Here is a 27,253-nt window from a genome sequence, read left to right as displayed (position 1 = left end):
TTCTTGCTCCCGAAACCGCGGATTTCGATCTCTTTGCTCGAAGCTCCATTTTCCATACTATTTCGGGGATTTGTTGCTTGGGATGTGACTCCTCCATGTGTCCAATTAGTTTTTGTTTTAGTGGTTTATATTTGGAATAATTAGCTACTCTTGGTGCTGATGTAGATGAAGTTGCATGTTGAATTCTTAGAGTTCTAAGTAGTTTGAATGCTTGCTATGGCCTCTTTACATCCCTATGAGTAGTTGCTATCATTTTTGTGAAGTTTTGTTGAGAAAAATATCTGTGGACTAAATTTTTTAGAATTTTGTTCATAGGAAAAGATGAGTTTCTTTAGGAAGTTTGCCTCCAGGAAGAACTCCAAGGGGGTTATTGGGGAGTCATCTGACAATGATCTCCATACCCGGAGGTTGGCGGAACTACGGCCGTGCGAGTGGCCGCATAATGCGTTCATGGAAGGGGTTGGAATCCTTCAAGAGTTCACACAATATGCTGCTAATGCCGGCCTCACCGACTTCATTACAGCTGAATGCGAACAGGGCGAATACAAGATTATGCCTAAGGATATTGTCGCTTACCGGAACAACCTGGCTACGGCACAGGAGGAGCCTCATCAATGGGACCCTATGGTGCCTGCTCCCCAGCACTTCAACATTGGACCTCAGGGCTCCTATGACTGGTGATTACCAAGTTAGACCAAAAGTCTAAGCTTGGGGGAGTACGTATTCCTACCGACATTACATTCATGTTCACACATTTCATCCCAGTTGTCGGTGTCCACACTTTTTCATTGTATCATCCATGTTTAATTTATTTTCTCGCTTTCTTCTTGTGTGTTTGAAAAACTTTGAGAAAATCCAAAAATTTATTTCTTGCTTATTTTTGATTTTTTCTTCCTAGTTTAAATTGTTGTAGCACTAAAAAGAAAACCCAAAAACATTTCCTTGTTCTTCTTGTACTTGTTGGGAGCTTTCCCGTGTAAATAGTTTTTCTCATTTTTTTCTTTTCTCTTTTCATTGGCTTGTTTGCGAAAAAGCAAAAACTCCAAAAATATTTTAGTGTGTTTCTCTTAATTTCTTTTCTTTTTATTGAGTCATACCGAGGAGAAGACCACGATGAAAATATTGAGTGGCTCTCATTTGCATCAGTATTGATCTGATAAAGAGCCCATATTACCTTGTATTCTCCTCTTGAAAAAAATGTTTGCATATTCGAGCTTAGTCCATGGCACTCTTGCACTATTATTATTTTCAAATCGTTTGGCCGTGCAAGTTAAAGGCAATAATGACGATATTAGATGAACTAGTTGTGGCAGAGACAAACGTGTATGAACTCGACTTGTTCTGTTTTTATAAATATGTTTAACCTAGTATCCACGATTCAGCCTATTATGATCAAACACGTTTGCAATGACAATTAGAGATTATAGTTACTCATGCCATGCATAAGTAGCTAGGAGTGAATAATGACTTATCTTGGATATCAACATTGCGTTAAAATGATTGTGATGTAGTATGATGATATCGTATCCTCCTCTGAATGTTCGAGTGGCTTGACTTGCACATGCTCATGCATGTAGTTGAATCAAAACCAACATAGCCTGTATCATATTTATGTTCATGGTGTTCATATCCTACTCATGCTAGTATCCAATGTTACTTATGCATAATGCATGTTCATGACCGTTGTTGCTCTCTAGCTGGCCGCTTCTCAACCTATTTGCTAGCCTTCGCCTCTACTAAGTGGGAACTCTGCTTGTACATCAAAAACCTGAAACCCAAGTTATTCCAGATGAGTCAAGAATACCTACCTATATGTGGTATTACCCTGCCGTCCTAAGTAAATTTGAATCTGTCATCTCTAAAAACTTGAAATAAATATCCTTTTGTGTGTACCTGGATCGTTCATGGAACGACACGAGGTAGTCGGTATCTTCCATGCTAAGCGGGTTATTCTCAGGTCGAGTGTTTATTCACTCGCCATCGCACGAGGAAATGCCGGTAATAGGGATGCCCAGTCCCAAATTGTAAAAAGAATTTATCTCTCAAATAATCAAACAAAAACTCCCAATGGAGTCATAACCTTTACCTTTCTGCTTGGGAACCGCCACTAGCATGCTTAGCATGGGAGATATTGATAACTGATGGTCGTGAAGTAAATGAGAAGGGTGCATGTCTCAAAATTTCATTTACCTCTATTTTAAAAACTTGAGCTCTGGCACCTCTACAAATCACCGTTTCCCTCTGCGAAGGGACTATCTATTTACTTTTATGTTGTGTCATCACCTTCTAAAATAAGCGCCAAAACCTGAGAGCACTGTTGTCATGCTTATGCATTATGTGTAGCTAATGTTGGGTGCATCATGACTGGATCTTTTCTACCATGAATTACAATGTTTAGTCGCTTCTTGAACTTTGGGGGTGCTCTGCATATATGTTTTGCGCTCTCAAAAAGGGCTAGCGAGATACCACTACTGTCATATTGTATCATGGTTGTTTTGACAACGTGTTGCTGTTTGAGATATCTTATTATTGCTCTCTAGTTGATTATGTCATTGATATGAGTTAATATAATTTTTAAGAGTTATTGTCGACATGGATAGTTATAATCTTTGCTGAAAACATGGGTGCTGTTTAAGCTTATTTATGAAACAAGAGCAAAAGAGTTCGTAAAAGTTTTTCTTTTTCACTTTCAGTTTATCAACTGAATTGCTTAAGGACAAGCAAATGTTTAAGCTTGGGGGATTTGATACGTCTCCAACGTATCTACTTTTCCTAACGCTTTCCCTCTTGTTTTGGACTCTAATTTGCATGATTTGAATGAAACTAACCCCGAACTGACGATGTTTTCACCAGAACTACCATGGTGTTGTTTCTGTGTAGAAATAAGAGTTCTCGGAATGGAACGAAACTTTGCGAGGATTTTTTATATCAATAAAGAGAAATTATTATCGCGTTTCACGAAAAGGAGCCGCCGCCTCCTCCTGTTCTTCATCGGGAGGCCAGATCTGGAGTCCGTTTGGGGCTCCGGAGAGGGGGATCTTCGATCTTCATCATCACCAACACATCTCCATAGCCAATTCCATGATGCTCCCCATTGGGAGAGAGTAATTCCTTCGTAGGCTCGCTGGTCGGTGAGGTGTTGGATGAGATTCATCATGTAATCGAGTTAGTTTTGTTAGGGTCTGATCCCTAGTATCCACTATGTTCTGAGATTGGTGTTGCTATGACATTGACATGCTTAATGATTGTCACTTTGGGACCGGGTGCCATGATTTCAGATCTGAACCGTTTATGTTATCACCATTATATCCATGTTCTAGATCCGATCTTGCAAGTTATAGTCACCTACTGCGTGTTATGATCCGGCAACCCCGGAGTGACAATAGTCAGGACCACTCCTGGTGATGACCATCGTTTGAGGAGTTCATGTATTCACCGTGTGTTCATGCTTTGTTCCAGTTCTCTATTAAAAGGAGGCCCTAATATCCCTTAGTTTCCAATAAGACCCCGCTGCCACGGGAGGGTAGGGCAAAAGATGTCATGCAAGTTCTTTTCATAAGCACGTATGACTATTTACGGAATACATGCCTACATTATATTTATGAACTGGAGCTAGTGCCGTATCGCCCTAGGTTATAACTGTCTCATGATGAATATCATCTAACAAGTCAGCGATCCAATGCCTACGAATTTACCTTACATTATTCTTACTAAGTTACTACTATTGCCACTGCTATCATTACTGCTACAAAATCACTGCTATTAGTGTTACCGTTATTATTGCTGCTGCTACTATCATCAAAACTATCATACTACTGTGCTACTAATCACTTTGCTGCAGATAATTAATCTCCAGGTCTGGTTGAATTGACAACTCAGCTGCTAATACCTTCAGATATTCTTTGGCTCCCCTTCTGCCGAATCTATAAATTTGGGTTGAATACTCTACCCCCAAAACTGTTGGGATCCCCTATACTTATGGGTTATCAGCAGTCTGTTGACTTGATGCAACCAGTAGCAACCGTCGCTGGCGACATGCATCTTCTGCCGTTTTCATGGCGGAGAGGTAAGGAGAGCAGAGAGACGAGGAGGCGGGGAAGGAACGTGGGATGGAGGCATCAGGGAAAGTCTGTGCGGGGAATCACGAGCGATGGAACAAAGTAATCGAACGCACAACACGTATCCGGCGCAACGCTTCGACCGACGCGTCGGTTCTAAACATTTCCCAAAAAGAAAGGAAAAAAGGTATCGCTTCATGAGACAGGGAATAACGCCTCCGTGCCATGAAATCTGCTTGCCACCGGAGGATAGGTAGGCGAGGCTGCGGGGGTTGCTCTTCCGCCGCTGGAGACCCGGGACGGACCGACGCAACGGTACGGCCGGTCCACCCCAGACCGTCGGATGCAGCCAGCCACGTCTGTTGGATCTACGTGCGATCCCACCAAAGGCCTTGAAGTAAAAACGTTGCAGCAAATGTTGCAACCTCACCCCACACAGGCACGCACGAGGAAAAACAGAGCCTCCTGCCCCCGCGTCGGCCCGTCCCCAATCCACACAGGCGGCGGCCGGATCCGCCAGGTTTTTATTGCCGGCGCCAGGATTAGCTCGAGGAGGGTCTTCCCCATCTATCACGGTACCTGGGATTTGCTTCAACCATGTCATACATCTGGAATCAACTACTTGCTGCCATGGATTTGGGGTCAAGCTCTGGGATGAGCTCGTCTGTCAGAATACGGTTGCAAAAAAACAATACGGTTGCCACAAAACAGAATGACGGATGTAGCAAATTTGTACAATGGTTGTAGCATTTTTTCATCATGGTTGCCGCTTGGCCATGCCAACGCTTATAGCAAAAAATTTGTCAACGGTTGTAGCAAAAAATTGACACGATTGTAGTAAAAATCGCTGGATGACCACGGCTACAACTCCGACGAACTTTGGTTGCAACTCTGACAGAAGTGGTTGTAGCTTTTTTTATCAACGGTTGTAATTTTTGAAACGCTTGTAGCTTATATGGTAGGTGATCGTAGCATTCGCGACACCATCCCTGTAAGTCCTCATGCAACAACTTCACCTGCCGATCATGGGATCACCCACCTCCCGCCGCCTTGCTGTTTGCACTTCTCCGTTTGCCGGCTGCAGCTCACGTATAGCCGGATGCAACATTTTGCGACCAGCATGAGCCAGCACAGAGCAAAACCAGCTGCGGCCGTCGGCCGGCAGCATCCGAACAGTATGTCGGCTCGATGCAACCAGCAGCAACCGTCGCTCGCGGCATGCATCTTCTGCCGTTTTCATGGCACGGAGGTAGGAAGAGCAGAGAGACGAGGAGGCGGGGAAGGAACATGGGATGGGACCATCAAGAGCGATGAAATAAAGCGATCGAACGCATAGCACGCATCGGGCGCAACGCTTCGGTCGGTGCCCCCGGGTCTAAACATTTTGCAAAAAGAAAAGAAAAAACGCATCGCCTCGCGAGACAGGAAATAACGCCGCCGCGCCATGTAATCTGCTCGCCGCCGGAGGATAGGTAGGCGGGGCTGCGGGGGTTGCTCTTCCGCCGCTGGAGACCCGGGGCGGGTGCCCCGGCTCTCCCGGGTGGTGGATCCTCCACTGCCCGCGTGCGGTAGCCGGAGACCAAGCACGCAGGTGTTCGATGCAGGCCTGACCGGCGCATCCCCTGGCCCTTGCTTGCTGGTCTACTCCTGACTTTCGTGGTAAATGACTCGAATTATTCTCTTGCAGAAATCACAATGCAGCTTCTTAATTCGTGCGCCATTGTAGTGCTATCTAACATCTCTATTTGATAATTTCGTGGACATTTCTGAATTTTCCTCTCGCATGTTGTTTGATGTAGAGGATTGCAATCCTGGATTGGGTTGGAGTTAGATGGCAACTGCATCGATCTTTAGGGTTCCATCTTGTTTTGCCTATGATTAATTATAGTCTATTACTCATCGAGCTTTAGTCTGCTTAATTGGTTAAATCTCAACTTCATGCTAATTAGTTTGCTAAACTGCAAATTGCCAACGGTAGTATGGTTCCGGTGTCAGTGTCGGTTTTGCGTGTTATGTATCCAACCCTGAGCCTAAGCAAAAGCACTCTATCACTCCTCGAATGTGTATCTAAGTAATACTGAACAAATAGTTACACACTGTTGACGTTTCTCACTCACTAATTATTTCATTTACATAGAGTACAGATTGAACGTCAATAACTAGAGATGCCAGACTTGCCAGGGATGTTGATTTTGCTGGAGCCGGAGCCACTGACTTGGTCATGCTGAATTGAGAACCACTTTAGGTTATGTCACAGTTCATTGCAGTGTAACAATTGCCATGGTTTAGCCAAAATATTTAGCTAAAATCATCTGATCATATAGCACTCCGACTCCAAAGAAAACACCAAAAGAGATCGCGAAGATGACCTTACATCTGAACTGTTTTGTGTAGGAAATGGATGTTGGACCTGCTCCTTCTGAGCCACAGCGGCTTAGAGTCATAGGACCACACAGTTTTGAGTTTCCATCAAAGCTTGAATCTGCAAACGTGCTAAGCTGCCCCCCAGTTGGAATAGGGCCTTCTAGGTCATTATTAGAAATGTCAAACTCAGAAAGGAAGTTCAGATTGTTCAGTGCAGCTGGAATTACACCAGTAAGACGATTAACAGACAAGTCGAGCACCTGCAGGTTCTTGAGGTTGCTGATCGTTTGAGGGATCTCTCCAGATAACTCATTGGAGCTTAAATTGAGCATGACGAGTGCTTTTAACTGACCAATCTCCTCCGGGATTAGACCAGTGAAATTATTGATGGCTAGATTAAGCACTTTAGGAAAAGCACTGAGCATGAGGTATTGCATTAATGTGTTCTTGTTCCAAACAGGCAGCTCAAAGAAGACCTTTGGTGCAGTGTTATCTGATTCTAGCATTGGCATTTCCATTAAGGCACTTGGAATTTGCCCTGTAAGGCTGTTGTTTGATATATCTAGATGGAAGAGCAAGTTTAGGCTGCTGATCCAGTCAGGTATTGGTCCAGTTAGTTGATTGTTTTGCAAAAATAGCATCCCCAAATTTGTGAGCTTTGATAACCAATCAGGTATTCTTCCAGACAATGAACAATCATTGACAGAAAGAACCTGGAGATTCTCAAAACCATCAATGCTGTCACCCTCTGGCATGGTCTCATGCCGGAAGTTGAACCCAATATAAAGGATGGTGAGGCTCCTGGAACTCCCAAGGATCTGAAGTGTTCTTGTGATATTTGTAAGAGAGTTATTAGCAAGTGATAAGAATGAGAGGGACTTCAGATTGCCTATTTTTTCTGACAGTTGACCATTGAAATGGTTGTAAGATAGCCTTAGTGCAGTCAGCTTGCTACAGGAGTATATGCTTTCTGGAATTGTGCCGGTGAAGTCGTTAAAAAGAAGATCTAATTTCTTCAGATTGGGAAGCCTTATGAAGTTGATCCTGGTAAGTTTTCCACTGAAATGGTTGCTCTTGAGATCAATTGTTACGAGATTTGTGCAGTTGCTTAGAGCTGCTGGCAGCTCCCCTGATATGTTGTTGTGGTCCAAGTGCAGCTCCTCCAATCTCTTCAGATCACCTATAGACTCTGGAATATTGCCGGTAAACCTATTCCCCCCAAGATCAAGGGTGACCAGATTTGTGAGCTTGCTGATGCCACTGAGAGCCCCTTCTAACAAATTTCTATGTAAATAGAGGCGCTCTAACGAGCTAATATTGAAAATTTCATCTGGAAGAGACCCACCGAGATTGTTGTAGCCAGCGCTGAGCAACTTCAGCATGGAGCAATTACCGAGCCCCTGAGGGATGTTTCCACTTAATTGGTTAAAACTGAGTTCAAGCACAGCAAAAGATGGTGCACTAACACATGGGGTAATTGGAATCTGTCCTGTAAAACTGTTGGTGCTGGCATTGAGCGACACCAGGCTCTTCATCACCTCCCATATAGTGGATGGAAATCTTCCTGTAAACAAGTTACTTGAGATGTTCAGTACCTGCAGAGGTCGTGCATGGGTTGAAGATGGCAGCTCACTCAGGCCTCCTGTGAGGCGGTTGAAGCTGACGTCAAGGACAAGGATGCTGTTGGATGACACCAATTTTGGCGGCAAGCCGCCAGACAGCGAATTGCGCGACAGGTTGACGTGCAAGAGGCCAGTGAGGTTGCCAAGGAACGGCGAGATGGACCCCTCAAGGCCTCGAGAAGCCAGCAAAACATCGGTGACCTTCCTATCTTGGTTGCAGGTGATCCCTTCCCATGTGCAGCAGTCGGTGTCGTGCCGCCATGACGCCGTGAGGCTACCGTCCCGCGATAGCCCAGCGAGGAACTGGAGAAGCGAGCTCTTCTCCTGCTCCGTGCAGGAGCTGGTGTGAGAAGCCAAGGAGACCAGTAGCACAATAGTCAAACAAATGGAAGGTATGGGAAACAGGTTCCAGCTAGAGCTACTGAGTAGCTGCATGGTTTCCTCGGGAAATTAGCATGGAAACAGAAGCTTAAGCTTTGGTTTGCCAGGATAAAGCAGTAGGTTCTGGTGAAGAAAGAGCAAGAGAGGACAGGAACAACCTGCTCTGGTCTCTGTTTTGTCAGATCAGCTCTGGTCATCGTGATGAAAAGAAAATCAGGGTCAAGGATTAGCTGGTATTGGCGTAATGCATATTCACTGAAATTTATTCGTGATCTGACTTCCAAGCACAAATCGGTGTGTTAGTACTTATAATCTGACCTCTTCTACTAACAGATTTACATTTATATTCCATCATCAATGTCAGAGTCAATTACATTCCATCATCGTGTCAGAGTCAGTTTGGGTCAAGGATTAGCTAGTATTGGCACATTCCATCGTCGATGTAAGAGTCGATTTGGGTGCTTGCCATGCAAGCTAGCTTGATCGCATGATTTCCCCAGAAGTCTTGTCCTAGATTTTTAATTTCATGTAGTCAGTGTCATGTCATTGTTTCTAATTATCCTTTAATATGTGTATATAAAGAAGAGTCAGTGCTGAAGATATACCTACCCACAACATCAATATCAGGTATATTAATGGGGTTAATTGGGTTTGACTTGTTCTGATCTGAACCTTTTACAACTTATTAGATGACAACTACGTCTTTCTTATTAAACAAAACAATTGCACCTAGCGGTTGCAACTGAATCTGCAGGAGGTTCAATTTCTGTGCCATCTAGTCTGATTGTGTATAATAAATAAGTGGTGTATTTTTTTTATCAAAGATTAAATGAGAAGCAGCTTCATTTCATTCTAACCCATGATAAGAACAATATAATCTTTAATAGTGTTTTCTTCAGATTATAATCCTATGAATCCATGATAGGGCAATAGAATCTCTGTCTGTTGTGGGCTCCGCAACGGCGACGCCTAGCGCCGTTCTCCCTCCTGGGGGCGTTGTCGTGGAACTTAGGTGGTATAGGGCTTAGCGTGGTGTTGTACTTAGTTCCTCGTGTACTCTTGTTCGGTAGCGTAGTCGTGTGCGTCCTGCGTGATCTGGTTTACCTGGAATCGGCAGTGTATGAGGGCCACCTCATCTCCTCGTATCGTTCGGCCGTGTACTCTATTTGATTGTTGCTTTATATATAAACCGGGGCAAAAGCCTGTTTCGAGATGAATCAATGAACCAACATAGGAAAAATCCCTATGGGTTTGAATTGCTTTCCAGTGCTTTGGTTGATATTGTTTTGATGCTCTTCAGTATGTGCAGTGGCACTTCAATTCCTTTCTAGTTGTTAATTAGTGCATAGGTGTCTGCAGTCAAATATTTTCACTTTGCCCGGAGCATGATTCGGGAATACTAGCTTCCTACAAGAGAACTAATAGGAACTTTGTCTGGCCAGGACTGGATGCCTCTCTTGAGGACGGACTGTGACGGTAAAGCAACAACATCAACTCGCAATGGCCTCACGGGAAAATAAGTTGTAGCCTGAGCTGAGCACGTGCCCCACTGTCCGAATAAAGTGTATAACAAACAGCAGTGTGTGGCTAAGGTGTCATGTGTTACGGTAAGCCTCTCCCAGTAAATATTCGATACATGTTTGAGCCCTCTATCTTGGAGGAAGGTGTGTGGCATGCCCAGCTCTTGGTTGAGGGCCTTCAGTGATTCATCCACTGGTATAGTGCAGTCTAAGCAGATCAATAGATTAGGGTGGACAGGTGATAATTATCTTGCCAAATCTAGGCTTCCTTCCTACCTGCTCTTCTGTCAGTGATCAGTGTAGAATGATAAAGAAAGAAGAATATCACTGTACACGTGGCCACTAATATTTCGTTTATGGTTGAGAGCAAAAATGTGTCGGTGCATATTTGGCTAGTAATATTTCTTTTTCATTGAAAGAAGCCTCAAAGTGGCTGGCACTCTGTTCCTTGTTAGCAGGACACGCAGAACTGAACTGACATGAACATGGCATAGTATTATCTGCCAACATTTTTCAACGCTATTATCAGACACCTGCAGGTTCATCAAATTCTTGAAGTTGGATCCCTGCAAACCCAAAGAAGCCACGTCGCTCGGTGAAAAGGAAGAAGAAACAGAAGTCACATTGTTGTACAACATGCTGTATTTTTACTTGCTTAGATTTCTTTACTGCCCATGCAACTAAGAAATCTCTGATTGCATGATACGATGCTGAATTACATATTACTGAGAGTGAGCTTGCCGCTGCATTAGAAAAATGAATAAATAATTGCACATACTCTGAAAATTGTATCCGTTACACACTGCTGAAGTTGCCTGCCTCCTAATCAGTTCCAGCGTATATGGTTCGAGATTATATCCACCTATCCGCCGATTGGTTCATCGCTACAGTTCGTTCCAGTTTCTACTCTATTTTGAAGTCCACAGGTTAGACCAAAGGTTGGTCACGGAACAATGATTCAGGCGGTCAAGTTTGCTCAGGATGTTGATCTTGCTGGGATCTTTCTCAGGTGATCTCAACTATTTATCATCATTTGGTTTGCTGGGGTCTCTTGCCAGGTTTTTAATTTGCCGTGTGGTTTTTTCTCTTTTGGTTTGCCGTGCAGTATTGTTAGCATGACTCTTAGCATGAAAGGTTGGTCATGAAATTTTCTGTCCATGATGTTTGCAATTATTTCTGTCCAGGTTTTTAATTTACTGTGCATTTTTTTCATTTTTGTAATTTGCCATGCAGTATTGTTAGCACAGCTTTTGGCCTAAAAGGTTGATCATGAAATTTTCTGTCCATGATGTTTGGAATTATTTCTTCGTGTTGCTTCTCCGTGTTGCTAAATCACAAGGAAGTGTAGGTATGTGTTTCGGCACAATATAGAATAAATAAATAGTGTTGCCCTTTTTTAATTAAATGATGTTATCTTTATAGAAGTTCAAAAGGAAAAAAGGAAACAGCTCGGTTGTCTTGGCCCATATTCATCATAACTTGGCTCGCTTCCAGTGTCCAGCTCATTTGCTGATCCAGTCACACATAGTCCAGGATGAAGCAGAATCCCCTTGGAAAAAAATGATCTCACACGGCGACCCAGTGCAGTGGCTCGGCGCCCCAGCATTTTTGGCCAGAGACCAGGCAGGCGGGAGGGCCGACTCGGCCAGATGGCACATCCCTTGACCCGGCTGCTCTCCTCCTGACTTCCGAGGTAAATGCTTCAAATTAAGCTCTTGTACAAATCAAGGAGCAGCTTCTTAATTCGTGCGACATTGTAGTACCTGTTAGAATATATATAATATAGCCATGTACCCTTTTGTATTTATCCCAATATATAAGGGGTTTCCTACATATAGTCCACCACCTGTACATGTATATATATCGGCCTATGGCATCATGGGAATACAAGTTGCTTATTCCTAACATGATATTAGAGCTTTAGGTTTTTTTTTTCGCATACGCAACTCGTGCTCTTGATCCAATCTTCCCTCTACGCAGCTGCCATCGTTCTTCTTTGGCCGGTCTCCCTGGTGATCCCCCGCTCCAGCCGCCGGTCTCCCTGGTGCTCCCCGCTCCAGCGCCGGTCTCCCTGGTCTCCTGCCTCGCTAGATCGGGCTCCCACCTCCCCGCTCCCAGCTCCAGCGCAGGTCTCCTGCCTCGCCAGATCTGCCTCGCCAGATCGGCCTTCGATCCTGTCGCTGGCCGCGTTTCCTCCCGCTGCGGGCTTCGTCGCAGCCACCGCCGCCGCCCCATCCCGCCCTCCGCCGCAGCTGCTTGATCTCGCCCCACGTCGACGGCTCTCGCTGCTGTGCGCAGCCTCATCTCGCCCCACGTCCGCGCCAGCTAGGTCTCCAGATCCTGCTGCTGACGCGTTTTTAGATCGGCGTGTTCTTCTGCTTTCGACGCGGTTTCAGATCCTGCTGTTGACTGAATTCCTTGGTAAAAAAAATGTCTACTGCATCGGGCTACGTTGTTGTGCCTCGCTGCCCGGTGATTTTTGATGGCTCTAACTACACCGAGTTCGTTAGCTTCATGCGCATTCATATGCGTGGCATCCGCCTATGGGGTATTCTTTCTGGCGAGGTCTGTTGTCCGCCACGTCCGGTTCCTCCAGTGGCCCATACTCCGCCAACTCCACCGGTTCTTCCTGCGGATGCTAATCAGACCGCAAAGGATACGGCTAAGCTTGCTGATGAGGCTGCTTATCGTGCTTATGATGAACAGTTTTTGGCTTATGAGGAGGCTCTTCAGACGTATCATGGTGCTCTCTCTGTTTACACCCAGTGGCTTGATGATGTTGCTCGTGCTGCAGTTGTTCTCATTGCTATTGTTCTGCCTCAATTCGTTTCTGAGTTTCTGGGCCTTCCTACTGTATTTGAGATGTTGACCCGTCTTCGTCAGCTCTATGAGCCCACTGGTGATGCCTTATACCTCTCTGTGGTCCGTCAGGAGCATGCTTTTCAGCAATGTGACTCTACTGTTGATGACTTCTATGCACAGAGTTCTGCTATCTGGCGCCAGCTTGATTCTCTCCGCAGTGCTGGTTGTTGTACTTGCCCCTGTTACAGGCTGTCCAGGCCAATTTGGAGTTTCATCGCGTCTATGAGTTCCTGTCTCGGCTCCATAAGGAGTTTGAGCCCCGGCGTGCTCAGTTGTTTACTCGTGGCCGTATTTCTCTCATGGAGGCGCTTTCTGAGATTCGTGCCAAGGAGACTCGCTTACGTGGTGCTGGTTTACTAGAGGTTCCCTCTGTGCTCGTTGCTCGGGCTCCTTCTACGCCACCTGCTGCACCGACATCTTCTTGCTCGAGTGCTCCGCCGCTCTTGCCCACTCCTTCTGGAGGCTCAGGTCGCCCCGTTCACATTGCGGCTACTGCAACAATGATGGTCATATTGAGTCCCAGTGCTTCCAGAAGAGGGAAACACCTGGGCAAGGCGTGATCATCATCTTCAGGGACTTCGTCATCTACATTGACAGCTTCAGCCATCGCTTTGACTGAGCAGGATATTTGAGACTTAAGCGTCTACTCGCTGCTTCAGGTTCTTCCTCGACGGGTACTGCTGGTTCTGTGACTGATGCTTCCCGCACTGAGAAACCACCTTCTACACAGTCAGGTACATCCCCATGGGTTCTGGACTCTGGAGCTTCCTTTCATATGTCTTCTCATTCTTCCACTCTGTCCTCTCTTCGATCGCTTGATTCTCCTGTTCATGTCCTCACTGCTGGTGGTACTCCTCTTTCTGTCGTTAGTAGAGGCAATCTTACCACTCCTTATTCTGTCCCTGATGTTGCTCATGTTCCTCGACTTACCATGAATCTGTTTTCTGCTGGTCAACTTACTGATTCTGGCTGTTGCTTCATCCTTGACATTGACTCTTGTTCTGTCCAGGACCGTCGCACGCACACTCTGGTTGGGGCTGGCCCTCGCCGCCGTGATTCTCAGGGTCTTTGGGAGTTAGACTGGCTTCATGTACTTCCGCTGCCACCACTATCGCCAGTTCCTCCGCTTCGGTTGCCTCCGCTACTGGTTTCTTCCAGCAGTGGCATCATCGACTTGGTCATCTGTGTGGTTCTCGTTTGTCGTCTTTAGTTCGTCGAGGTCTTCTGGGGTCTGTCTCAGGAGATGTCTCTTTAGAATGCCAGGGTTGTCGTCTTGGCAAGCAGATTCAGTTACCATATTCACATAGTGAGTCAGTGTCTAAGCGTCCTTTTGATTTAGTTCATTCTGATGTATGGGGTCCGGGTCCCTTCGCTTCGAAAGGGGGTCATAAATACTATATTATTTTCATAGATGATTTCTCTCGTTACACATGGCTTTATTTCATGACTTCTCTGTCACGCCCAAGATGCGACCCTATCCTCAATTTGGCACGAAGGCCTCGTCAGGGATAGAAGCGCGTCTTGTCGTGTCAAGTTGGTATCAGAGCAGTACCGACCTAGGAGCCCCCTTGATTGATCGAACTTGGCCGAGTCGAGTCTAGTGAAAAACTACTTTGAGTCTAGTTATATATTGTCACGCCCAAGATGCGACCCTATCCTCAATTTGGCACGAGGGCCTCGTCAGGGATAGAAGCGCATCTCGTCGTGTCGCAAGAATGGATATCGTTACAAGTACATGTACTGAAAGGAAGAGATATATAGAATTGGCTTACACTCGCCACAAGCTACATCAGAGTCACATCAGTGCATTACATAATCATCAAGGGTAAGAGCAGGGTCCGACTACGGACGAAAATAAACGACAAAAGAAGAACGACGTCCATCCTTGCTATCCCAGGTTGCCGGCCTGGAAACCCATCCTAGATCGATGAAGAAGAAGAAGAAGAAGCAACTCCAAATGAACAATCAACGCGCTCGCGTCACGTAACCTTTACCTGTACCTGCAACTGGTGTTGTAGTAATCTGTGAGCCACAGGGGACTCAGCAATCTCATTTCCAAAGGTATCAAGACTAGCAAAGCTTAATGGGTGAGGTATGGTTAAGTGGTGAGGTTGCAGCAGCGGCTAAGCATATATTTGGTGGCTAAACTTACGAGTACAAGAATAAAGAGGGGGATGATCTACGCATAACGGACGTGCCTACTGATGATCAAATGAATGATCCTGAACACCTACCTACGTCAGACATAACCCCACCGTGTCCTCGATCGGAGAAGGAACTCACGAAATAGACAGTCACGGTTACGCACACAGTTGGCATGTTTTAATTAAGTTAACTTCAAGTTATCAAGAACCAGTGTTAAACAAAGCTTCCACGTTGCCACATAACCGCGGGCACGGCTTTCCGAAAAGATTTAACCCTGCAGGGGTGCTCCAACTAGTCCATCACAAATTACCACAAGCCGCATAGAAATCCTCAATCACGAAGCTCGCGATATCGTCGGATTACCTAGTGGAAAACCTCAACTCTGAGATTACCCAAAGCATCACCGGAATCCCGATGCACAAGATATCTCGTCAAAGGTAAAACTAATCCAGCAAGGCCGCTCGACGTGTCGACGATCCCGATAGGAGTCGCGTACCTCGTTCTCAGGACACGGCGGATGAGCTAGACGTCGGGATTGCTAAACCTCCGGGTGACCAGAGGGGCCCCGAACATCGCTCAGGTGGAACCAACACTCATGAGGAGCACTGGCCCGGGGGTTGATTAAATTAGTCCGCGGGTGCCGGCGGGTCCCTATGCATTATTATTAGGTTATTAGGAAAATGTAGTACCAAAGTTGGGCCTTGCCAGACCAGCTTTAATCTAAAACGAATTATCAAGGGGGTCCCCATAACAACCCCGATCGTGTTAGGAGCGCTCATTTATGGAACATAACACCGGTAGCCGGAAACTAAGGGGGCAAAGGTGGAACAAAACACCAGGCTAGAAAAGGCCGAGCCTTCCACCTTTTACCAAGTATATAGGTGCATTAAATTAAGTAGCATTTAATATGGTGATATAACAAGGAACCCATGCTTTCACATGAAAGCATCTGCACCTGCAACTAGCAACGCTATCAACAGGGTTAAGCAAGCAGTAACATAGCCAATCAGTGGTTTGCTAGGTTGAACAGGTTGAATGTTTCATGGCATTGTTGAGAGGCTGATATTTAACATGTGGTAGGCAACGAGACATAATCGATAGAAGCGATAAAACTAGCATGGCAATGATAGTAATGGTATCTGGGGAAATGATCATCTTGCCTGAGATCCCGCTTGGAAGAAGAATGCCTCCGTGAAGCAGACGAACCGACGTAGTCGAACGGGTCCTCACAATCCGGCACGCTGCGGAACTCTATCGAGACGAAGCAAACCGGAAACACAATCAACACACGATGCACACACAAATGATGCATGAGCGGACTAATGCAAGGCATGACAAACACAACAACCAAACACTACACATTAAGTGAAGCTCGATATGCAACGAGTTGCATATCGACGAAACTCCACGTCTAATTATTTAGTTCACTCCCGTTCAGGTACACGGATATATTAAATGTTGTTAAACATGGCACGAGGGTGAAGCACAAATTAATCTACCTAGCTAGGCATTTTAAATGAGATCGGAAACGACATATAGCATCTCCGAAATGACCCCATGTGTTAAATCTTAATTCTGTCCAGATTTGTCCTAATCACATTTTAGGTTTGTTAAACAGCAAAACAAAGTGGTTCACGTGTTTCTACTCGTCGTCCTGGCCCATTTACATATATGGCACATCTCCAAGAGAGATACGGTTAAATAGTTACGACCCAAACCGTTTATATTACGTCGACATGCAAACCGAAGCAAAACAGCACACCTAACAACTTTAAATATGCATGGGAGAAGGTTATTGTGAAACTACAGAAAATTCTAAGCAACTTACATGTTGAAATCATTTTAAACCGGTGCACGGTTAAATGTATACGAATTTTACAAAAGGGCATTTGAATCTGTCCAAAATAAAAAAAATGGAATTGCTAGGATTTGAACCCCAGATCCCTTGGATGGACAATAATAGCCCTACCACCAGACTAATTAAGTGGTTGTTTCAAAATTGACAAAACAGCACATCCACAAGTATGACAGAAGCTGGTGCGCTGGAGGCAAAATTCCTAAAAAAAATAATATGCACTGATGGGGATATGATCCCTGGACCTCTCATTTGAAAATAAGGTTGCTAGCCACTGCACTAAACTCTGTTACTAGCATGAAAGGAATTCGAATGTATATCAACTAGCCAAGACGGGAACAAATATGAGCTGGTGCACCACAAAAGAAAATGAAACATAAAATCTGGGGCGCACGGGAGTCGAACCGGGGACCTCCATCACAGCAGTTGGCTGCGCTAGCCAACTCAGCTAGCCTACAACTCGTTGACAGGACCAGTGCCCACTATAGACAACATGTCCTTGCCAGAACGGATCTAGAGGAGACTGAATTCAGATCGGGAGGACTGCTCACAATGGGGATGCAGAGGTCGACGGCGCGATGCTTCGGCGAAGATGGCGGACTCGGAGGCCGGGAATGGATAGGGGGGTACGGTCGGGTGCGGATCCGGCTGGAAGGGCTCCGACGGTGAGGTTCACGGCGACGAGACGGCAGCCATGGGGCTCCTGCAGGTGCTGATTCAGACAAGTTCAGAGAAAAAATTCAGAAAGAGGGGGAGAGCAGGGGAGGAAGAAGAAGAGTGAGGCATAGGGACCTGCTGCTGCAGCTGGTTGGTTCATCGACGCATCGGCTGAACGGGTGAGGAGAGCACGGGTCCAACCATTCCCGGAGTCAGTCGGTGGCGGCGTGGTGCAGCTTGAGCATCGGGCCCTGGTTGGAGCTCCTGCAGCACGAGAGGGAGCACAGGGCGCGGTCAACAGCAAGTTGACTCAGCCGGCAGCGCGTGACGGCTTGAGAAACGAACGGGAAAGGCTCGGGATGGGCAGATCCGGGCTCGGGCCACCCATTCCCGACGACGAGGGATCTTGGGGAGGCGCGGACGGCGACCTCCATCAAGGCGGCGACGGGTTCCTCTGCCCTGGTCAACGAGAGAAGAGAGAGCTTAGCAGAGATGGGAGAAGAGAAAAGCAGAGAGGGTAGGGGAAGGAGAGGCTCCGACGTGCCGACCTGGGAGGTGGCCGATGCCCATGGCGCGGCTGCAGGGAGGCACCTGAGGTGGAGCCTGCCTCGCGAGCAGAGGATCTCGGGAAGCCCGGGGTCGATCCCCTGCTAGCGCTGCACGCTGCTTGGACGAGGTCGGGGTCACCGATAGGCGCAGCTGGCAGAAGGGGTGCCGGTGCCCAACCGACACTAGCGGCGAGGTGCGCGTAGATGGGGCCGTTGCTGCGTCCGTACGCTGCTGGCGGTGCTCCTTCGAAGATGTTGCTGCAGTGCAACAGGGGGAGAGGAATGAGACACAGCGACTAGGAGGGAAGGGAGCAGAGGAACACAGGGAGGGGGGACGGAGAGGGACATGGCCGACCTGGAGGCTGGGTGCTGCTACTGCGCGCGGACGCCTGCGGGGAAGCGGCGGCTGCACACGAGCGCTCTGTTGGGTGCGAACGCACAACGAGGAGGAAGGGGGGTTGGTCGGGAGGAGATCCCGAGGGAGATGGTGGCGGCGGCGCTACGGGAATTGGGGAGGGAATGGATGGGACAAGGATCCTAGATTTTAGGGTTTGACTGCTTAAATAGGTAGGTGGGTTTGGATAGGGCTGATCTGGACCCTCCGATCTCGATCGGACGATCAAAAATACCATGTTAGGGGGTCCAATGGACAAACCGATGACAGTTTGTGGCAAAACGGGGTTGAGCCGGACCTAACGGTTACGACCGACCGGTTCGGGTTTACGGGAAGTTTTCGGACCAGGTTGCGCGTAGGGGCGGTGCACCGTGCAGAGGCACTAGGCGGAGATGACATGGAAAAACAGGCAACCTGGTGACAGAGTTTAAAATACCGAAACGTCCGACAATTGACCGGCTATAGTGCCGCTATATAATAAACGGCACGGGTGACAAACGAGCTCCGATCGCGATGAAATTTGACGGACGGCCTACCTACACTAAATTAATACCGCACGCCAAGTTCCAGCTCAATCAGAGAAAGTTTTACACACACTTTAAAACAAGGTTTCGACGATGTCGCGGGCGCGTGCGTGTGCGGTCAGGCTCGGAACGAACAACGACGTTAACCGGCAACTAACAACGGATGCAAGTTTTGAAAACTGGCGGCAACGGAGATGCCGATGCAATGCAGATGATGCGAATGATGCAATGATGATGTGACAAATAAAAATAGACACACGACGAAAACGGAAAGAAAGGGGAATCTTCTGGAACGTCGGCATCGGGCTGTCACATATATCGGAGAGTAGGATTCTTTTTTCTCCTCTTCTATGCTCTGGTGAGGAATCTTGACGTAATAATTTAATTCTACTCCTCTTCTCACTCAAATTTTTTTTAGGATCACGCGGATATTTTTGAGATCTATATGATGCCGATGTGACGGAGTTCTGTCTTGGTGCCTCCTATCTGCTTTAAGTTTCAGGGGAGTTGAGCTCCAGGGGATTCTTGAGCACATCGTTATCATTTAGATTTCTTAGTATCTCAGTACGAAGGATGTTCGTAATTGCTTCAATACTAGTAGTGGCGAGATAACCCCGATGTCCCCAGTACTGGTGCAGATTGTTCGGGAGTACTGCCATACTTGTATCGTTGTGATCACGAGGGTCTCTTGTAGATGAAGGTCCGAGATTCTGGTTGTGTGTTGACGGATGTGATACAGGTGACGGGTTAGTTTAGGAGTTGTGTGAAATACTCCTTGTATCCGTGTACCAGATTGCATGACCAGAAATTTCGGGAATTCTTAGGTGGGAATTCAAGTAGTTGCTTATAGGACAATCTTCCAACAAATGCATGATGTTAGGTTGGGGTTCGACATCTAGTGGATTCTTGTCCACGAAAATATCGAACGAAATCTTTCTCATGAGTTTGTTCTGGCTTGTTTCATAAGCCTCATCCTTTGTTTTGTTGAATGTGGTAATTCGTGTTGCTTCGATGTCAAGTGGTGATTTCAGATCTTTCCTAATGTGTGTTCTCATATTTTTATGTGAATGCAAATTATTTGCTCAATTAGATCGTCTTATCAATTCTTTTCAACGAGAGTCATCGTATCAATTCCATTCAACCGGTGTGCTCCTCTTGAGTAATTCCATCCTCTCCTATTTGGCAAGATCATTCTCTCATTTTATTCCGGAGTTTATCTCATCTGTCCCAAGTTTTCTTTGTTTTTCCCGCCCTCCCACCCTATTCTTCAGTGATTGGATTTTCATTCAAGAGTTTTCTTTTCTTGGTGCTTCCGCTGTCTGTTCTTTCTCTCTTACCCGTTGGTTCATTGTGAAGATTCTCAGGAGCTTCATGTTCATCTTTATTCAGTCTTGTTATCCTTACCGGTGAATTTAATTCAATTGTCCGTGTACATCATATCCTTTTCGTCCTTGTAATTCTTTGCGATGTTGGAAATTCTTGTCAGCCTATCTTGTTTATTCATTCCTCTCTTTTCTATCCGGTGTGTTGAAGTTGTCTCAGAGTTTCTTGTTTTCAGATCTTTCATTATTTCGAGGTTCTCAACCTCATCTAGTTTTCATTTGTACCGGTGCAATATCCCTCTTCTAAGCAATCTTGTCAACGGTGATTTCTTTGAGTGGGCCCATAACCCACAGGTTTTTCCCAGGATCTTATATGTCTCTCCTAATCTTTTCGGAGATCTTTAATTCTTTTCAACTATGACGTAAGTATGAATTTCATCAGTCATATTCCTTCTTCAAGATCAATTTGAATTAATTCTCTTATTTGGCTCAACCTTGCATTCTTATTTATTCCGGAGTGTCTCAGCTATTCTTGGTGGTGTTTTTCTCATCATTCTCTTCTTTCAAGACCGAAGGTGTGTTTTTCTCAATCTTGGTCTATTCTCTTGGATATTCATCATTTCAGCTTTGTGCCATCATCTTATTTGTTCCAATCATGAGTAATCCCTTTCTTGCTATCCGGTGCATTTCTGAGTTGTTTTTATTTCTCGTTCCTCCGAAGGCCATCATTTTAGAAGATTCTTCGTTCTCAGCTTTCAGCTTTCATCCTCAATTCTTCTCAATGGTTGTCTCTTCGTTCGTCTCTCGATTTTCCGGTGCTTTGTTCAAGTTTTTCTTTCAGGTGGATCATGATCTCTTCATTGTCATGTTTCTCCATTAATTCTTGGTATCCCCATTCAATTGTGAATTCTACCGGTGCTTCCTTCAATTGTGCTTCAAGTGGTGCTTATCTCTCTGTCTCTTCAGGATTCTTTCAAGAAGAATAAGTGGTATGCTAAATCCGCTGCTTGTCATCAATTAAACTTGATGAAGGACAAGCATAACATAATTCTTATTCTTGTTCATAGTAATCTAAATTCTTCTTCCGGAGTGGCTCATGGTTTCAATTCTTTTCTCGTGTGCTTATCTTTTTTCCGGAGTTCCAAGTTCTTTTAGTATCTCTTTGTGAGGCTTCATCTAAATCTTGGCAAGGCCATAATCTTATTCTGTTCTACTTTGATGTCTTTGCATCATTCATTTGTATACGGTGGTCCTTCTTGGTGGTTCATCAAGGTTTCAATCCATTCTCAAGTGTTCTTCAAGATTCTTGTTGGAGAACCTCAAGTATCTTTCCTCTTGCATTTATATGTGTAATTGTTCTTCCTTTATCCTTTGAGGTGGTATTATAGCATTCTTGTAGTGTAGGAGACTCGAAGAGTTTTCCTCTCAAGAATGAGATAATTAAAACCACCAATTCTTTGATCATGAGATATTTCCAACCCATGATTTCTTCATTGAGCTATCTTGGTTTGGATTTCACCTAAAGCTTTTCCTATGGATTGTTGCTGTCATGGTGCTTGTCATTAATCCAAGTTCTCAATGTATCCTCTTGGTGTAAGAATTGTTCATATCTTGTTTCTCCCAATCAATCCTTGTTTCTGTTAGTGGCTGGTTGTTACTTCATTAGTTTGAAAAGGTTTCCATAAGCCCACTACTATCTTGTTCTTTTTGTTGTTGTCTTTTTTCAACAACTCCGTCCAATTCTTCTTGCAAGGATGCTTGCCAAGTTCGTTGGAGTTAGTAGTTGTCATTCTCTCTTCATTCTCTTCTTCCGTATGAGCCTGTTCCTATTCTATTGTTCCGGAGGCTTTGTGATGTTGCTCTTTTGGGTCAATCTTGTTATTCTATCAAGATCATGGTGTTCCCTTGTTCTATTTAGTTGTCTGTTATGAATATTGTCTATTTCTCCTACCTTTTCGATTTTTTTGTCCCATTTTCCTATCGAAGTGCTGCCAAAATTTTCCATGAATTCTTGCTTCTTTCTCATATCATTCCTCATCTCTTTGCAACTTTCAAGGATCGTTGGTTTCACTCGTTTGTCAAAGAAGCGATTAAGTTTTACCTCTTGTTCTTTCTCATCCTCTTCCCCCTTTCATTCTTGGATCTCGGGGCGAGATCCTCTTGTAGTGTAGGAGAGTTGTGACAACCCGATGCCGACGTTCCAGAAGATTCCCCTTCTATTCCGTTTTCGTCGTGTGTCTATTTTCTTTTGTCGCATCATATGCATTGCATCGACATCTCCGTTGCCACCAGTTTTCAAACTTGCATCCGTTAGTAGTTGCCGGTCCTCGTCGTTGTCCGTTCTGAGCCCGACCACACACGCACGCGCCCGCGGCGTCGTCGAACCTTGTTTTAAAAAGTGTGCGTAAAACTTTCTCTGATCGGGTTGAGATTTGACGTGCGGTCTTATTTTAATATATCTAGGCCGCCTGTCGAATTTCATCACGATCGGAGTTCGTCTGGTACCCGAACGGTCGTCCGTAGCGGCACCGTATTCGGTCTACCGTCGGACGTTTGTCGGTCTTTTAAAAATCGTTGCCGCGCCGCCCGTTCTCCCTCTCGTCTCCGGATATCCCCTCTACACGGCCGCGTACCCATTCCTGCGTTCGGAATCGTCCGAATCCGACCGCACGGTTGGATCCGGAACGAAATTCTGGGTAACCTAGCCCCCCATATGTCTATAAATACCCCCCTCCATCATATTTTTAGACAGCAAACCCTAACCTGCCTCGAAATCCGCGCCCCTAACCCTAGCCTCCCACCTCTCTCTCCTCCCCTCAGCCTCCAGCTGCCGCGGGCCTGCCCAGGCCCATCTGGAGCCCGCCCGGGCCCGAGCCACCGCGCCGTCCTCGGGAGGAGCCCGAGCTCCCTGCAGCTCCCCTCCACGAGCGCCTCCCGCTGGTCGCCCCGCCGCCGCCGGGCGCCTTGGCCGACGAGGCCCCCTCCTGCCGCCGCCATTCGAGCGCCACCCCTCGCCCCGAGTGGCAGCAGCCCTCGCCGGAGTCGTGCGCGCCTTCTGCCAACACCGCTCCAGATCCCACGCCGCCGGGAGCTGCCTCGCGACGGAGCCGCCCTGCCCGCCGGTGCTCGCCTCCTCCGCCGGGAATAGGTCCCTGGGGACTGAGACCTCCGGATCACGCCGGTTACCCCGCCGCCAGCGCCTCCCTTCGCCGGTCCAACGGCCGCCGCGGAGGTCAACTGCCGCCGCCGGTACTGTGGTCGTGCGGGAGGAGCACGACACCTCCACCTGGGCCGCGCCCCCGCGTGGGCCTACCTCCTCCTCGCGGCCCAGGGTGGCTCCCCTTCGGCCCAGCAACCGACCCCCTCCAGCACCTCCTCTCAGATCCGGCCCAAGAGCCGTGGTGAGCCGCCTCTATCCCCGCCCTGTGCGCAATTCAGTTATGTTGCGCCTGCGCTTTCGGCCCATTTAGGCTTTAGATGTTTAGTTATTTTCCCTGCGATTTATTATGTTTTCAGAAAAATGTCATATTTTCAAACGTACGTATCTTTTTTTCCGTAAGTCGGATTGAGGCATGTAGCATATGGATTTCGCGTAGTTTTGCGCGTAGAATACGTTGGTGCAACTTGCATATTTGTTTGACGTAGTTTTACGTGTCGAACGCCTAGTTTAGCATGCTGTCCCAATAGGGGAATGTCCCATATTTATTTTTCTTGCGGTCCGGATTGATCGAGTGCCTTAGGTAAAATGTCTATATTTTAGGGACCCTTATTCCATGTATTTTAGAGCGGTCATAGGTATTTTTGCATGTATGGATTGCACGTAGTTTATTTTCCCGTGTATAGGTTATTTTCCCGCATTTATGTGAGGCTTTATTTTGTTGCTCAACCCCACATATTTTATATGTTTCCGGGGTGGGATTTTTCTGTGCAATTAGTTTTAGCTTTTGAGTAAGTTAATTCGCCCGATATTTTGCCGTGATGCCCTTTTGTTTAATTCATAGGATTTATTCCGTGCGTCGTTTGACGGAGTTGTCAACTAGAGAGTTGACCTTGGGTGTTTAGACTAGCCCCTGGTATTTTTAGTCGCAATAGAAATGCATGTTTAGGTGTGTTTTGATTGCCCTCAAGTTGCTAGAAATAGTGCTGTTTTGGACGTGCTGAAATATTTCTAAGTCTGGAATCTGTTATATTTTGTTGATGTCTTGTCTTGCTTGCATCTTGTGATCTGTAGCTCTTTTGAGGTTGGTCCAATGGAGTTAGTTGTAGGCCTTGTGTTTCTCTAGCATGCTGTAAAGTTTCATGCCATTTGGAGTCTTGTAGCTTATGCTTTTGCTGCTGTCAATATTGCTTCAGATTGAAAACTGCACTTTCATGACGTGTAATTTTCACTAAGTCTGAAATAGTGTGTGAGATGCCATTTTGTGACTTCTTTCCCTAGTGATCCATGATGTCATGCTAGTTGTTGTTAGTTGTTTGTAGTAGTGCTTCTTGCCCTCTTTCGTGCCATGCTTTGCTTGAGCATATCGGAGTTGTGTAGCCGTAGTTGTGGGGCGTAGAAAATGCTATGTGACTGATTTTGGCAGATTGTAGTCAATTCTTGTTTTGCTCGTAGTTTTTGAACCGTAGCTCCGATTTGATCGTGTCCTACATGAAACTTGCTTAGAATCTTGTGTAGTTTCATTTTCTCCTGCTGGTGGTATGTTTTTAAGTGCTCGTGACCATCGTTGCACACATATTGCATTCATGCCATCATATCTTGCGGTGCTTGTATCTTTTGTTCCGTAGCTCCGTTGGAGATGTTCTCTATGTGTAGATTGCTTGTATTGACGCGTAGAATCACGTGAACCTATTTGTTTTGCTGTTTAACAACTAATTAAATGTGTTAATTCAGATCTGGACAGAATTGTAAATTAACATGTGAGGTCATCTCGGAGGTGCTATATGTCATTTCCGACCTCATTTAAAATACCTAGATAGGTAGTTTATTTACGCTTCACCTCTTGCCATTTTTAACCACATTTAATATTGCCGTGTATCTAATCGGGATAGAACTAAATAATTAAACGTGGAGTTTCGTCAATATGCAACTCGTTGCATATTGAGCTTCACTTAATATGTAGTGTTTGATTGTTGTGATTGGCATGCCTTGCATTAGACCGTTCATGCATCATATGTGTCTTGCATCGTGTGGTGTATATTTGTGTTGATGATTGTTTCCGGTTTCCTTCGTCTCGTTAGAGTTCCGCAAGCGTGTCGGAAAGTGAGGACCCGTTCGACTACGTCGCTTCGTCTGCTTCACGGAGGCATTCTTCTTCCAAGCGGGATCTCAGGCAAGATGACCATTTCCCCAGATACCATTACTATCATTGCCATGCTAGTTTTATCGCTTCTATCGATTATGTCTCGTTGCCTACCACCTGTTAAATATCAGCCTCTCAACAATGCCATGTTAACCTTCAACCTGTTCGACCTAGCAAACCACTGATTGGCTATGTTACCGCTTTCTTAACCATGTGTTAGCGTTGCTAGTTGCAGGTGCTTTGCTTCCATGTAAAAGCATGGGTTCCTTGTTATATCACCATATTAAATGCTATTTATTTTAATGCACCTATATACTTGGTAAAAGGTGGAAGGCTCGGCCTTTTCTAGCCTGGTGTTTTGTTCCACCTTTGCCCCCTTAGTTTCCGGCTACCGGTGTTATGTTCCATAAATGAGCGCTCCTAACACGATCGGGGTTGTTATGGGGACCCCCTTGATAATTCGTCTTAGATTAAAGTTGGTCTGGCAAGGCCCAACATTGGTACTACATTTGCCTAATCACCTAATAAACTTGCATAGGGACTTTCCGGACCCCGAGGATAATTTAATCAACCCCCGGGCCAGTGCTCCTCATGAGTGTTGGTCCAAAGCAGAGCACTGTGTGGGGCCACCGCGAGGAAACTCGAGGTTTGGCACTTGTACGCGTCGCTTATCCGTCGTGTCCTGAGAACGAGGTACGCGACTCCTATCGGGATCGTCGACATGCCGGGCGGCCTTGCTGGATTAGTTTTACCTTTGACGGAATATCTTGTGCATCGGGATTCCGGTGATGCTTCGGGTAATCTCAGAGTTGAGGTTTTCCACTAGGGAATCCGACGAGATCGCGAGCTTCGTGATTAAGGATTTCTATGCGGCTTGTGGTAATTTGTGATGGACTAGTTGGAGCACCCCTGCAGGGTTAAATCTTTTCGGAAAGCAGTGCCCGCGGTTATGTGGCAATGTGGAAACTTTGTTTAACACTGGTTCTAGATAACTTGAAGTTAACTTAATTAAAACTTGCCAACTGTGTCCGTAACCGTGACTGTCTCTTTCGTGAGTTCTTACTCCGATCGAGGACACGGTGGGCTTATGTCTGACGTAGGTAGGTGTTCAGGATCATTCATTTGATCATCAGTAGTTCACGTCCGTTATGCGTAGATCTTCCCCCTCTTATTTCTTGTACTCGTAAGTTAGCCACCAAATATATGCTTAGCCGCTGCTGCAACCTCACCACTTAACCACATCTCACCTATTAAGCTTTGCTAGTCTTGATGCCTTTGGAAATGAGATTGCTGAGTCCCCGTGGCTCACAGATTACTACAACACCAGTTGCAGGTACAGGTAAAGGTTACTTGACGCGAGCGCGTTGATTGTTCATTTGGAGTTGCTTCTTCTTCTTCTTTGTCGATCTAGGATGGGTTCCAGGCCGGCAGCCTGGGATAGCAAGGATGGACGTCGTACTTATTTTTTTCTTGTTTGTTTTCGTCCGTAGTCGGACCCTGCTCTTACTCTTGATGATTATGTAATGTACTGATGTGACTCTGATGTAGCATGTGGCGAGTGTAAGCCAATTCTTTATATATATCTCTTCTTCTCAGTACATGTACTTGTAACGATATCCATTCTTGCGACACGACGAGATGCGCTTCTATCCCTGACGAGGCCCTCGTGCCAAATTGAGGATAGAGTCGCATTTTGGGCTT

The 27,253-nt window shown here is 46.0% G+C and overlaps 1 protein-coding gene and 1 long non-coding RNA gene across 2 annotated transcripts; one reads left to right on the top strand and one right to left on the bottom strand.

Moving 5' to 3' along the window:
- The first annotated feature begins 5,312 nt into the window (after window positions 1-5,312).
- LOC123404724 lies at window positions 5,313-25,527 on the top strand. The gene is made up of 3 exons (XR_006611900.1): window positions 5,313-5,717; window positions 9,868-11,638; window positions 25,491-25,527. It is a non-coding gene; the product is annotated as an uncharacterized LOC123404724 (long non-coding RNA).
- Window positions 6,129-8,716, bottom strand: LOC123404723 (receptor-like protein 2). The gene has a single exon (XM_045098673.1). The coding sequence runs from the start codon at window positions 8,477-8,479 to the stop codon at window positions 6,344-6,346; it is 2,136 nt and encodes a 711-aa protein (XP_044954608.1). The 5' UTR covers window positions 8,480-8,716; the 3' UTR covers window positions 6,129-6,343.
- Window positions 25,528-27,253: the final 1,726 nt, after the last annotated feature.

Source organism: Hordeum vulgare, chromosome 6H (assembly GCF_904849725.1).
Source record: "Hordeum vulgare subsp. vulgare chromosome 6H, MorexV3_pseudomolecules_assembly, whole genome shotgun sequence".
Classification (NCBI taxonomy): domain Eukaryota; kingdom Viridiplantae; phylum Streptophyta; class Magnoliopsida; order Poales; family Poaceae; genus Hordeum; species Hordeum vulgare.
The sequence above is the reverse complement of the archived record's forward strand: the minus strand, read 5'-3'. Positions and strand labels throughout refer to the sequence as shown.

Coding starts and splice junctions, on each gene's coding strand:
- LOC123404723 (XM_045098673.1), bottom strand. CDS start 8,479: ATGCAGCTACTCAGTAGCTCTAGCTGGAACCTGTTTCCCATACCTTCC.